The sequence below is a fragment of the Xiphias gladius genome, chromosome 22 (genome assembly GCF_016859285.1).
Source record: "Xiphias gladius isolate SHS-SW01 ecotype Sanya breed wild chromosome 22, ASM1685928v1, whole genome shotgun sequence".
In the NCBI taxonomy this organism is placed as follows: Eukaryota; Metazoa; Chordata; class Actinopteri; order Istiophoriformes; family Xiphiidae; genus Xiphias; species Xiphias gladius.
Window position 1 is genome coordinate 6,988,600 of NC_053421.1, and position 14,412 is coordinate 7,003,011.

At 39.2% G+C, this 14,412-nt stretch overlaps 1 protein-coding gene across 3 annotated transcripts in view; it reads right to left on the bottom strand.

Annotated features, from left to right (window-relative positions):
* The window catches only part of usp45 (ubiquitin specific peptidase 45), a 37,277-nt gene that overhangs the window by 11,836 nt on the left and 11,029 nt on the right, over window positions 1-14,412 (bottom strand). For all 3 annotated transcript variants that reach the window (XM_040118942.1, XM_040118944.1, XM_040118941.1), the window contains exons 6-9: window positions 12,608-12,756; window positions 11,055-11,150; window positions 10,663-10,793; window positions 1,611-1,698 (exon numbers count right to left, since the gene is read on the bottom strand). In XM_040118942.1, coding sequence (XP_039974876.1) covers window positions 1,611-1,698; window positions 10,663-10,793; window positions 11,055-11,150; window positions 12,608-12,756 — 464 coding nt within the window. The remainder of the gene's footprint in view (window positions 1-1,610; window positions 1,699-10,662; window positions 10,794-11,054; window positions 11,151-12,607; window positions 12,757-14,412) is intronic.

The following is a 14,412-nucleotide window of genomic DNA, read 5'->3' on the forward strand; positions in this document are numbered from 1 at the left end:
ATTGGTGATAATTGACTGGGGCCATATTAGCATATTTAGATCACTGATACTAATGGACAATCAACACAAACACTTAGTGCCTCTAAAAGGTTGGTACTACCCAACTGTAAAAATACCAGTCTCCCTTTCTGACACACACACACACACACACACACACACACATTCACACAGTACAGTGTGTGTATATTTATTGTACTTTATTTATGTGTTACTTCAAATGGGTCCATTCAAGATCACTGTCTTTTTAACCTTGGAAGGCATAGATTAATTGCTGCTGGCTTGAAATAAAAAAAGTTTGTTTTCCTTATACTTGAGTTGAGGCTATTAATAATACACCTTAAATATAAATTGTTTGTTATAATGTATGTGTTCATCTTAAAAACGATTCAACAATGTATAAAAAATGCCACTGTATCTCTGAATGTTCTTGGATGTATAAATGAGTTTCTGAGTGAATGAATAGAGGAGGCCGTACCCCCTCCCTCTTTACCTCCTTGATTGGTTTGAGAGACGGGCTGATGAGTGTGTGTGTGTGTGTGTGTGTGTGTGTGTGTGTGTGTGTGTGTGTGTGCGTGTGCAGGAGGGGGCCATGGGTGACCCTCAAGCACAATGGGACAGCCCTGGAGCTCATTCAGCAGCTGTGGGTTTCCCAAGATCACACAATGATTCCGGTCGTGCCACTTGCAAGTCCTCTAAGTGGCACAACTGTCAATGTTCACAAGTTTGAATGGGAGCAGTGGAGCCCAGCCCGCAGACCCTCTTGGGCCTGCGGCTGACCACTAAACACACCCGCTAACTTCTACTCCTTGGTTCACGTAACCACTGGTGGGGCCATGGGGGCCAGTTGGGTCTACTAATTGCCCTGTGGAGGGTTGGAGGGTGGGGGCTCTCTGCACTTGCCAAAAACATGGCACCATAAGGCTGAAACACAAAAAGCTTGCTAGCCAGGCAAAAAGTGTCACTTGGTTATGTGAGTGTACACAGCCACCCACACACAGCCGAATGTCTTATATTATGATTACAAATCTAGGATGACTTTTAATGGACAATATGTGAGATCTTTACTGAACTCTACTGTTAAATAGATTGTAACAGAGGAGCATTAACAACAAATGTCAGTGACAATTTACTGCATAGAATTACAGATATACTGTATGTTTGTGTTTGATAATTCCGGCCTTCCGGCCTATTACTGCTGCTTGATTATATTTTTTAAACAAATTGTTAAGTGTAATCCATAATACACAATAATGCATTTTCCATCTATCCAGTCTAACATTTTAAAATAACAAAATTAAAAAACAAAATCAAATTTGCTAAATCATATTTATCATATTTAAGAAAACAACCTAAGAGTCTACTGTCATGCTAGTGGCTCTGTAAGCATGTACTTAGGAATGGTGTTGCTTTGAGCTAAATGGTAAAATTTACAAGAGTGACCTTTCTGTCACGAAAAGTAAAACATTAGCAAACTTTAAAAGAACATGTAGAAAGATCCCATACATATGTATTTTGGAGATGGAAAAAACATGAGTAAATGCTGTATTAAAGCCATTAAAGGAAGTCAAATAAAGGCATAAATGTAAACTGTATACTGTTTGTAAGCTCACTTTAGTTTCTTCTACTCGTATGGAGTCCAGTAAGTAGTGCAGAAGCTCCTGGCTGTCTTGTTGTTGGTAGCCTTTGAAGCGTGGAGCTCTGGAAAAAAAAGATAAAAACACAGATGAAAGTCAAGAACAAGAGAGACACAAAACTTATGAGAAGAGAGGGAAAGGAATCAAAATATGTATCGTCTGTTTTACGTTTGCCTTTACAGGAACATCTGTACGACGGCTGAAGTAGAAAGCATTTGTTGCTAGGCAACACAGATGTAATGTGCAATAATGCATCAAGCAATGTTAGCATTTCCCAAGCAAAGTATGTAACAAACACTCAAAGTAACTGTCAGTATGTGGGTGGAAAGTAAGATATGTAACATGTCAAGTAATAATCTCTGCTAAAAATACACCTAATAAATTTACAAAAGTAATCAAAGTAATAGTATAGTAGGTACTGTAGCCACTGTCCCATTGTATTATCCTGATTGCACACAACTTACATCAGACCAGCAGCAACATGGCGGCAACATGATGGAATACACTTTATTCTGTACCATGGCAAAATAATTGACATAGGTGAGATTACTGATCTTACAAAGCAATTTACTTGAGTACTTGAAAAACTACTCATTAAACAAAGTACCAGGTACTGTGAAAACTGTACTGTTCAGTTTGTACTCCTCAGACAATTTCCATTCTTATGCTTTAATATGTTCATCAAAACTTCAGATTATTTGTATGGTACTGTTTCAAAATACTGTAGATAATATTGTATGTTTAGATTGTGATCTGTCAACACTGTAATAAAGTCCCACTGTCAAACAGAGAAACGTCTTGTGTTGCTTACAGTCACTATTTACTACTTGTTGTAATGGATTACTAGCAAAACTCTTATTTCACATTTTCTGACATGCATGAAATCTAAGCTTATGAAAGCATGAAATCGTAAGTTGTTCATATGACCTGTTGAAACTTTAGTTACATAAAACTACATATTTCTCCAATATCAGAGGACCTTTACTCCTAAAAACATTTTAAAAAATGACAAAACACTACTTAAAAATAAAGCACTTTATTTGTAGCAAATTAAATGTCAATATAATGTGGGTATATACACAGGTCAGTCATGTCCTCCATCGGGTTGGAGGGTTCTTTATAAACTGAAGTTGTGTCAGCTGCTGCTATAGCTCTGGGAGCAGTAAGTTTGACTGGTCATCCTGATGTGTCTGGTAGTGGATACCATTTTCTTTATGCTGCTAGCTGCTATGTTGCCCTCAGGCGGTTACTGGACTGAAGCACGATAGCTACCCAGTGATAACGTCCTTCGTGGATGGTCTTCAATACAGTGAGGAGAGTCTGGTGGGTCCAGGAACACCTCATCAAAGCTGGAGCTGGGGCCCAGAGAAGAGGTCCATTTATGGTAGAAGGGTGCAGCCTTGCAGATGCTACAAACTATTCCTCCTACAAACCAAGCCCCCTCAAATCATGCCCATGATGATAACCCTAACCCTATCTCTAACCCTAACCAGCCCGCAAACCATATTTTGGAGTTCAACTTCCTTCACGTTCTTGCTGTGGCTGCAGCAGATTAAAAAAAAATGGAACGGAGCGTTAAAAGCTGACTGAAATCTGGGGTTTTGTCTTAGAGGGAGCATTTTAACATATGCTCACCTCCACTTTTGGAACTTCGGCTATGTGTAACATGGACATCCAACATCACAACAGTATATACGAGAGAAAAAATAACAAAAAGCATATGTCTCCTTTAATAAAGTTAGACATTTGTACAACATATGTGGTAACAGGCAAGCAACATTAAGGTGGGAGTCTTTAAATTCAAAAAAAAAAAAAAGCAAAAAAAACTAACCCCACGCATTACCAAATCAAGAGGAAGAAAACCACCACACTCAAAGAAACTGAAATCTATAGAAAACATGAAAAAAGGAGAAAACAATAATTCCTTTTCAAGGCCTTTTCACTTTTGTATCTTTAATATCCTACCTGCCATTAGAGCTTTCTGGTACAAACAGTATTTAATATAGTGACATTTCTATCACTTCTGGTGAATCCAGGTGGTTACATATAAACAAACATGTTGTAGATTTAACAATTACTAAACAGTTTGTTAAACATATTCTAGTTAAGGCAGAGTCAATGTACCATATGCATTCTCCATGCTGCACCATAGCTGCCAACCAACTAAAAACAGTCTCTCCTTGCCCCAAAAAATTATCAAAAAAAAAAAAAAAAAATTAAAGCTGCTTAAATTGCACCTTGATAAATATGCACGACGGCACGAAACATATCATGATATAATTTAGCACACCATGACTTCCCTTGAAAGCAAAACATTCAAATGACTTTAATCAGTTATTTGGATTGATATATTAGATCCTGGCTTCATGACGTTTTCTGTAATTCTACAATTTAAAATGAATCTACAGATTTTTATAACTTACGCTGGTATGGAATTCTTAAAACAGAGACAATCCAATAAAATGAATAGCCTTTGTTCCAATGGGTTATCCCTGGAGAATACAGGGGTCCAATACAAGGCCGAAGTGGCCTGTACAGAATAATCGGCAGTTAAACCACAGCTCAACCATGCTGGGTGTCAAGTAATTTATTTCCTTTACTTTGTGCTGAGCATTTTGTTAGCAAAGCATGGTGGACCTCCATCCTGGACATTAATGCCAGAGTAGTTAGAGGGGAGGCTCTCCTTGGGTCCGTCCCCTGGCTGTCCATGGCTAAGCAGATGTGAGGACAGATGCCAGGGGCAGATGGGCAGCCAAAGCTGGAGCCACTGCAACCTGTTGGGCCAAGCCAGCCACATAACCACAGGACAGGTTGGTCCGACAGGCACAACACACTAAGAGGCCACATTTGTGGTTAGAGAACCCATCAGTCAAATGCTGACAATGTTCGGAGGGAAGGGGGCTCAAGTGGTGGGTAAGATCCTTTATTAGTGCTATGGAGGTTTTCGTACTTTATGACCAGTGGTCTTCAGAATCTAGTATTTACAGACTGCCTGCCACTTTGAAAAGGCAAAGCCTGTATCCTCTTTGGTTTGCCAAGACATTTTTAAAAGGGGATACCAATCACCAATTCTTTATTTTGGCAGATAGCCGGTACTAGTCCAACAGTGATTTATTAATGCTCGTCTTTTCTGAGCAATTTATATTGATGAGTAAATAAAAAGTAACTAGATTTCTGCAGTAAATTTATTTAAGATCAAATTAAATGTTACACTGACAGATTCTGTTCATAAAACCTTTATATCAAAACTTTCAGTGCAATGTATTGCAGAGCATTTAAGTATATAGGTAAATACACTCATTAGCAATCTTTTTATGTTAAGACAATCTGATCCAATTAATGCCAATCATAATCCTACTTATTGAAAGAATTCACATAAAATGAGTCATCTCTTTGAGACAAGCTGACATGTGGCCCAACCACCTGCCTTCAACACAGGTCATAACCAGGAGGTGTGGAGGAGCCCAAAGTCACCCCCCCACCACCCCTTGCATGCTGACACGATCTCCGTCCCTTTTGCCCTTTTCGTGTAGACACATGAAGAGGGTTGGATAGAGGGTTGGGGATGGTGGGGAGAACATATGCCATTTATTCGCCAGCTCTAAAAATCAACAGCATGTGAAGGAATGTCTTCTTGTTCCACTAACTAGTCTGACAATCTCCCATGAGAGAGACACATAGGGAAATATAAAGTAAACAGAGAATAAGAGATGAAATGAGTGAGATAGAAAAAAAGGGAGAAAAAAAACGAAAAGCTTGGTGGGGATCAGTGGGAATGAGGAGGTCTGGGAGCTCATCCCAGTGGAGAGAAGCAGAAGGGCCCTGTAGCGCTGCTCTCAATCTGGCCAATGCAAACAGCTGCGGTGCTAACACAATTAATAGCCGGATGAGTTAGTACCAGACACAAGACCACACAAGCTCCCCCCAAAACACACACGTATGAACGACACAATGCACCCACATACAGTTCACCAAATAAATTCATCCAACATTTACTGGCATAGGCATAAACTATAGAAATGTGACTCAATCTACAATGTGTTCATAAAAAAATGTGTTTTGCACACACATTGGCCTGTGCAAGGCATATCTGACTTCTGTCTAAATACTCATATGTAAATAGACGACATGTATTCAAAGTACTAAGTCACTAATTCTCTGGTTTGAATTAATACAAGACAAAGACTACTTTTAACAAAATAAGACGTGTGACGTGTGCTACATTTTCATAATGTAACTCTTGATTAGACTAATGTATAAAATACATATTTACCAATACTAAAAACATTACATCTGCTGGACCCATGATGAATATGATTTGGGCATGATGACTGAAAGGATCAAGTTGGACCGAGTCTGCTCCAGTCTGGGTCAGTTGCTGTTGACAGTCAGCAGATAAATCATATAGTGTGTGTGATATATAAAGATTCTAATCTTAAGTCCTCAGATCCAGTTGCTGCCAGTAAATTTCATAGATTCTTATTAAACATGTTTGATATGACATATGACTGACATCAGTAACCAATGACATGATTGTTACTGTGTCTGCCTTCCTTCTTCTTCTTCTCTTTGTGTTTGATGTCAGACTGTAGCACTTGTAGGATCATTATGCATTACATTACATTATGCATAATCATTAAGTATTACATGTCCAGTATCTATGACATCTACAGCATCTTCTGTACCCACATTACTTTAGAAAAAAAGAACCATCATTTTTTCAGAATCTTCAGAATCAGAAAGAGGATTCATGATCAGCTTCTTTTAAGACAATGTCTTTGTCATCAAACTGTGCTAATTTGCACAGGTTTTATTTTTCCTGTTTTGAACATGACGGGGTTATCAACATTCTTATTTTCAGGTTTCCTAACATTCAAAGGTAGACCAAAGGGAATGGACTTGAATCATCAGATACTAAAGTTACAATCCCTTGACTGCAGTTCTCAGCATATTGTATGTGCACAAGCTAATTATTTGTTAAACATTAACCATTATTTTTAAACCACCTGTGAATATTTTCTTCCTTTCTACAACCTCCTCAGCAGACTTACACGCAAGCCCTCCCTCTTTGTGTGTGTGGATTGTATGCCTGTTCATGTAGGTTTGTGTGTGTGCGTGTGCGTGTCTTGGATGCGAGAGCACTAGATGGAATCCATTGTTGCCCTCTGCAATTTCTATCAGGGATGTAAGGCTTCTCATAAAGGCTTATGACCAATATTTGAAAGATGTGGGTATGTGGACATTTATACACTGAACATGGATGGAGAAGAGAGCCGGGGTACTTTTCATTTTTGAAATAAAAGAGTCCAGTGGCCGTCTTGAAAATTTAATCAGTTCTTTAGAGAAGCAGCTGTTGGTAATTCCTCTGCGTGGTCTTTTTGTCCAGTTTATGCATCCAAATAACTGATCGTAATAACAACTTGTAATTTTCTCAGTAAATAGTTCTTAATAATGCTTTAGATTAACAAAAGCAGTAGAACAGCTGTATGAAAACCCCTGCTCCTAAGTGACCTCAGACTCTCAGGACTAAGTGGAAAATTATTTTAGCCTTTAATTAAATGTCATTTTTCCCAGACTAACTTAGACTAGCAGGCTGGGACCCTCCCTGGCACCAGATAGAGTGTGTGGTGTTGACCATCCAACCCACATAAGTTGGCACGGGTCCAAGCACAGACCAGACCACTTTCGCTGGCAGGAGGAGGAGAAAGAGGCATGCTGTTGGGTACTCAGCTGGTTGAGGTCAAATGCACGTGCACGCACGCGGAAACACACATACACTCGCACAAAACTGGGCTCAATAGGGCTCCGGTGTTGCACATAAACACTTAAACTGGCCCTGATCTGAGCCAGAAAGCCTTGTTAACCTGCCTGTCAACACAAACATACTGGGTAAGACAGTGAAAGAAAAGTGGAAAAACACTCTCAGTCTGCACAGGTCAAGGTCAGAACCAACCCTCTTGGAATGACAAGAGCTGTCAATGACAAGTGAGGATGACAGGCTATATTTACAGAGTTCAGTCATCATAAAGGTCACAACAAGGGTGAAAAATGTCCCGGTAAACAAAAGCAGTTCTTGACTATGTCGTTTCAGCTCAGAGCTTTAGACTTGACTGAATGCAGACGAGCTGCTGTGCGGAGGAGTCTAAAAGAGAAACATGTAAGAGCTCAGGCTAGTTCAGAATGCAACTGCAGTCACGTACACATGTTACAGGGAATAGCACATAAGTGAGTAAGTCCTTGAGAGTGTAATAAATCTCCAATTCTTCCATGAGCCCTGTATACTAAAAGCAGCTCTCATGAAAAACCTCCTGAAATTAATCAAATCAGGATTTTTTTTTAATTGTTAAAACCAGCAAGATTACAAAGTATCATTTGTAAACATTAGCCACTGTTCTTAAATAATGTGCCTCAGCATATCTGTTACTGTAGCTCCACTCCACAGGCTTGTGAAGACAAAGCAAATAGGCTTGGCTTTAGGTAACAGTCAAAGAGAAAAAGAGCTCAGCTGCACAAGTTTCTTTGTGTGTGCGTGTGTGCGTATGTATTGTGATGGTGAAGGTTAGGGTAAGGGGCTAGGGAATGCAATATGTCAATGAGTGCCCTCACAAAGGTAGAAGTACAACGTGTGTGTGTTTGTAACAGCAAGTACACCAATACCTACAAAAATCACACCTATATAGGGCTGCAACTAGTGATTATTTACATCATATATTAATTTGATGGGTTTTCTCTCTGATTTAATGATTAAATGTTTAATCTATAAAATGTCAGAAAACTGCAAAGATTCTTATCACAAGCTTTCAGAGACAAGGTGATGTCTTCAAGATTGCTTGTTTTGTCAGGCAAAAAATCCAATCTCAAACATATTCCGTTTACAACCATATAGATCAAAGAAAAGCTGAAAATAACCAAATTTGAGAAGCTGGTAGAAAATTTGCAAAAAACTTTCACTAATCACAAAGTCTGTTAGAGAACCAAGAAATCCCACAAATCTTGTCAATCTTGATTTTCTGGTACTTTCAATTGATCTGATACAGACGTTTTGGTGTGCAACAACTCTGCTGAATTTTTTACCTGGTGGTATCTTTTCCTTCTTAGCGCTCAGCTCTCTTGTTACCACTATTTGGAATCAGGAGCTCTTTTCAAGAAATTCACTTCATAATTAAGGTCACACAGAATAAAGCCACCACTGGTGAATTCTTGGCAAAAGATGTTCAGAGAAGTTTATCACCTACTATTGACTTGGATGCCTGCAGCTCCCATGAATGTGTTAAGATTAAATGAAAAAAACAAAATTGAGAACAAGTGATCAACACTTATACAATTCTTGGTTGTTTCCTGAACAATTGTTTATAATTATGTGTATAATTTCCAGTTATTAACACTGTGTCTGATTGATTTTTTTGTCAATCAACTAATCGAATCCACTCTATATCTGTGACCTATTTTAATGGGAAAACCCTGAAAAATTAAGAAAAAAAAATTAAAAATTTAAAAAATTTAAAAAAAAAAAAAAAGGCCTGTACCACATATTTTTGTTTGTTTTGAAATCTATAACATCATCACATTTGATGTTGTTTTCTACAATTCTGTAGCACCAAAAACAATGTGAGTGAATGTTAAGGCTTCATCTTTGCATCTACTGTATGGATGTACAAAACAATTACATAGTGGCCTTAATAAAAGTTCACTTGTGGTATAAGTGTACCATATGGGTAATGGGTGCTGAGGCTTAAAGTCATATCTCTTTATTCAAATGCATGTCAGTGGAATAGATTAGCCCTACTCGAAATTATATGCATGTGAGTGCATCAAGGTGTGTACAATGCTTGCTGTCTGAATGCACAATTCCCTAAATGTGTGTTGCAGGCTGAGGTGGTACCAGGTGAGGTGGCAGTTCTCATACAGCCATTCCCACACACACACAAGCACACACACAGGCCATTCTGATGAAAGCTAGGTACCTGAATAACTGTCAAAGTCACACCAGAGATGTACCCAGTCATCCAACATTAAATGTCCTGGTCACCCACCTGCACTACTAAACAGTGGACGACCCCCCCACACACACATACAGACAGTGTGGACCCAACCAGTGCACCAGTGTACCATGCTCCAACATGAAACCCAGCCAACCATACTTTTACACTTTTCATAAAAGGAGAGCAAAACAACTGTCCAGTTCACAAAATTACGGCCGTGTTTCTGCCTGTCACACAGCCTGTTACACCTTGCTTTGGATCAAACATGACACAGGTGGCACAGCAGTGTGACAAGTAGCAGAAAGAGCTACAAATAGCTAGCTGCTGCTAGGCATTTACCCAGGCACAGTGCTTTTAGTGTGTTTTGTGGATGTTGAGCTTAAAGTGCGTGAAAGGCATTCAGCTGGGACCAGGTGCTACCTGGGTCTGGCTGGTTAAAATGGTCACCACCACAGTGAGGGCATGAAAACAGGTGAAAGCTGTGGCTCCTGTGTTACATACCGTATCTGTACTGATGGGGAACTGCAATAGTAACAATTATGGCACAGCTTGACGACTTCACTGACCCTGAGATAAAATATTTGCATACAGAGTAGAAAGTGGATGTGTATCATCATGGGTGATTCTATGGTAGTCAATATATACGATCTGAGATGGAAATGGCTGTTCTAACCTCCACAAAATTTTATTAATCTATGTCCTATATAGGATGAGTAGGGGTTGTAGCAAGACTACCAGTTGTTTTTGTTTCATAACTGAAAATAGTTTTATATTTATATTTTATATTTATCAAAAATACCATCAACTTCCTATCAATAAACTGTTGCTATTTTGTGCTACAAGTATCATCTACATTGTCACTACTCTTTTAGTCCCACTACAAAAACAGACTTTAGTTTTCTTTACTTGTCATGTTTTTTTGAGCGACCTGCAGGGTAGCTAAGCTTTGTGTTAGGATAACCATATATTTTCCATGCATGAAAACTCGCAAACATGAGGATCTAGGGTGAAATGTTGTAGCAACTGGTATGAAGAGTAGCACTTACTTCTGGCAGAGCTGATTGAAAAGGATCTTGGGGTTGACTGGGCCTTTCCCTGGTTCTCTCATGCTCTGAAGGAAGAGAAACATGGCCGCAGTCAGGGGCTCTGGACTGGGCAGCGTTACTGTCAGTGGACTCTGGAAGAAGTGGAGACAAAATGAAAATAAATCCCATTTGTTTCCATATTGGATGTTATGGCAGGAATTGTGGATGTCAACAAACAGTTTCTGGTTTGTGTCAAATATAATTTATTTGATGAATGCAACAGATATGACAGATATAAATGAGTGTTAGAGTAATCATTTCAAACGAAAGTAATTAGCATTTGTCCTATGTGTGGTTTGGCTGAGAGAAGACTAATCTTTGAGGGAAAGAGGATAGATTCTAGCAAACTGTACCAGATTGGTCTCGACAGGGGGGCAGATCCTCAGTTTGTACCCTTTCTCCTTCACTTCCTGGATAAGGTCAATGAGCATGTGTGCCTGGGATAAATTCTGTGGGAAGAGATTACAATTATTTTCACAGTGTTTAATAACATTTCATCACCATTAACCGTGCATTGAATAGCACTGGGGAAAGTTACTGTTCTAGTGTGACGTAAGATCAACAAATGTTGAGCAGATGAAAACCACTCACAAAAACAGTCAAGCATAAAACTGGTCATATGTACTGATCTTACTATTTATCAAATGGCAAGACCCACCAACAATTTCTTAGACAAGAAAATAACATCAACAACAAAAAGTTAGAATCGTTCAAAGATATGAAACTGTTTCCGCACTTAGTTTGTGGCAATTCAATGTGGTCAATTAAAATACCCTTGTGATATGTTATCTCCATTTTAGTAGGATTTAAGAAACTTGTGGTGAGTTCATTACTTTGAAAGAAGCTTTCAAATCTATCTATGATCTGTGAGTTTGAAATGTAGAGAAGATCCTTGGTGAGAGATAGCCTGAAGCAGTCATTGTCCCTTCATGTTAGAGAAGCATCTTTTCCTTCACTTTCAAGAGATATTTGTTTTGTCACATCCTGGCAATGAAGACAGTTGCTATGGAAAACACACAATAGAGCTGGCATTGTGAACACAGACACAGCTCATCCTTTGACAATTATGTGTTTTCACCAGAAAGATTGCAATTTTGAGGGAGACAATACAAACAGACAGGGAGAGGGAGGGAAAAGCATGTAAAGCGTGCTCACTCGAATTTCAATCAACGAGGAGGGCCCTGAGGGTGATTAACAAAATGGTGGAAAAAAACAGCTTCATTGTTGAAGAGGCATGTCAGTTTGCAGTCACCATGACACGACCAGAGAAAGACTGGGGAGGCTCTATAGCTGGGTTGTATGGTGAACATGCTATGCACCAACTGAGTGCCATTCATGCAAAGGCAGGTGAATTTGTCCAAGCCGGCACTGCATTTACTGCTGCATCGAATATACTTCAAAATGATCTCAAGGCCTAGCCTATTTACAATCACAGTCATTGTAAGAACATAATCTGGTTACTATAGGCCAGACTCTTAAGAAGCACCAGTTGAGGAGTGTTTATGCAATGTAAAGGCATACATATTCATATTGTCATGTTAGAATGGAAATACCCGAGACTCATTTGGCTATCACAAGGTCTCTTGAGATAAAGCAATGACTGGCAAGCAGGTTACCTTCAGCGAGAGATCCACTGATAAAAAATGTGATCATGCTTCACTTCATGCTTATAATGACAGATACCTGCAATCATGCCCACTTCTGTTATATTATAAGGTGTTCATTTTGACTAAATGTTGTAATATTACTGCAGCATATTTGATAATGAATGATAAAAATGATATATTTGCAAAATCTTCAGCTTTTTTCCTGTTACTGTTTTCTAAATGCTTAGTTTTTGCCCTACAGTATACACCAGCAAACAATTCCAGAAAATATTTATGTTTGAACTGATAGTAATACCAACCTGCATAACAGCATTGAAGAAACAGGTGTTACCAAGGTTATTGATGCCTTTGACAGGAACCAAGGTGCTGTTGATGACCGGACTCTTGCCTCTGGGTAGCTCAGTATAATCTGATGGTTCCTCTCGCAGCTTGATAATCTTGGGTGATGCTGTGCAGAAAAACAAAACAGGTCTATGAAGCACAGTAGTAGAATCTCAAATAACCATGTATATTGGTAAAATGATGCAAGAGACACATTATAGTACAAGCCTGGAAGTTACAGAAACATTATGAGGCTATGGCGTGTGGACAGTCTTCGAAACTGACAAAAGATTCAATTTCTAAATCCTGCTTTGGCTTTTACTTTTAATTTTTGTGTTTGTACCAAGACTTGGCAGCCAAGCTTGAAGCTGCCTCTGAGATGGTGGCTGTGTTGACAACTTGGTTGAGATTGAGGGTGGAAGTTGGCCTTGCAGCTGGAAAATTTTCAGCTTCCCTTAAATTGGGATTGCAGCTATATACAGAAAAAATTGGGCTTAGCCTTGAAGCAAGACTGGGGCTGGGAGCAGGGTACTAGGATGGCAGCTGGAAGGAAAGCTGGGTCATTTGGGAAAGCAGATGACAGCTGTAGAAGTTTCCGCTGGTTAGTGAGTAGGGGCGGGGGCTGGGGTTGGAGAGACAGCTCTCCAGAGCCAGCTGTTCCTCCTGATCACCCATGAAAACTTACCTTAAACAGCAAATAAGACACAGATGGTCAGAATCTAACAGTGTCATACAGATAGTCTGCTGGGGACAGATTAGAGTAGGTACTGGAGCTGTGCGAGCTAATGGCATGCCAGTAGCTAACAACAAAGCTAAAGCCACAATGACTCAATACCAATAATATGTTACTAACACGTTAGTAGCTACTGATTCGCTAACTAGCGAACGAGGAATCCTGGAAACCAAAAATTAGAGTAGAAGAGGTTCAAGGCCTTATGCACACAGTTAGGAAGGAAGTATATTCCCCCAAAAGCATTTATTTTTGGCAAGTTTAAAGGGAGGTTAAAGCCACAGCTTTGGGTCAAACAGCAACCCTTTGTGACTTCTGTTTCTCTCGTCATCCAACAGATAATGGATAGTTTACATTTCCAAAACTTTGCATTATGCTATAATGGTCAGAGACAAAAAAATGACTGTAGCAGTGTTTCATGTGCAAAAAAATTGTAGATAACTGAGCTGGATTACTTTTCTGTTTTTATTTTGTATCTGCTGGTACAGACTGCTAATATTCACATTGTCCTACATAGTGTAACAGCCTACAAATTCACAGAGCACACTTGAAGTACAACTGAGTTAGGAAACCAATCGCCGAATCTGTACATTGTAGAACAAAATATGTGATTCCAATATAATGGAATTACAGTTACACTACTATGACAAAGTAAAACCGTTAAGACTGTAATAGTGTTGAAACAACTCTCTGACAAAGTTTCGACAAATATGGTGCATTCTAAGTTTCACAAGGCTAACATTATTTCAAGAGTATCTTTTTGGATACCACAATCTACAAGTGCCCTACCACCACTTTTCATTGCTTTCTATGTAAAATTTGTAGTTGCATTTGGGAATGAAGAAAAATGTGTGTGAAAACACCCTAGCACTATGTTCAGATAGAATATGCAGAGATTGAAGGTGTGCTAGTGGATGAAGCAATGAATGGAAGAGGTGCTGCTCTAGAAGGTGCAAATTAAGGCAAAGAGCTGTTCACTCAAGGTGATATTGGAGATGTTTGACAGATCCAGAAAAGGCACTCTAAGGCACTAATACAGAAACTTACTGGCTT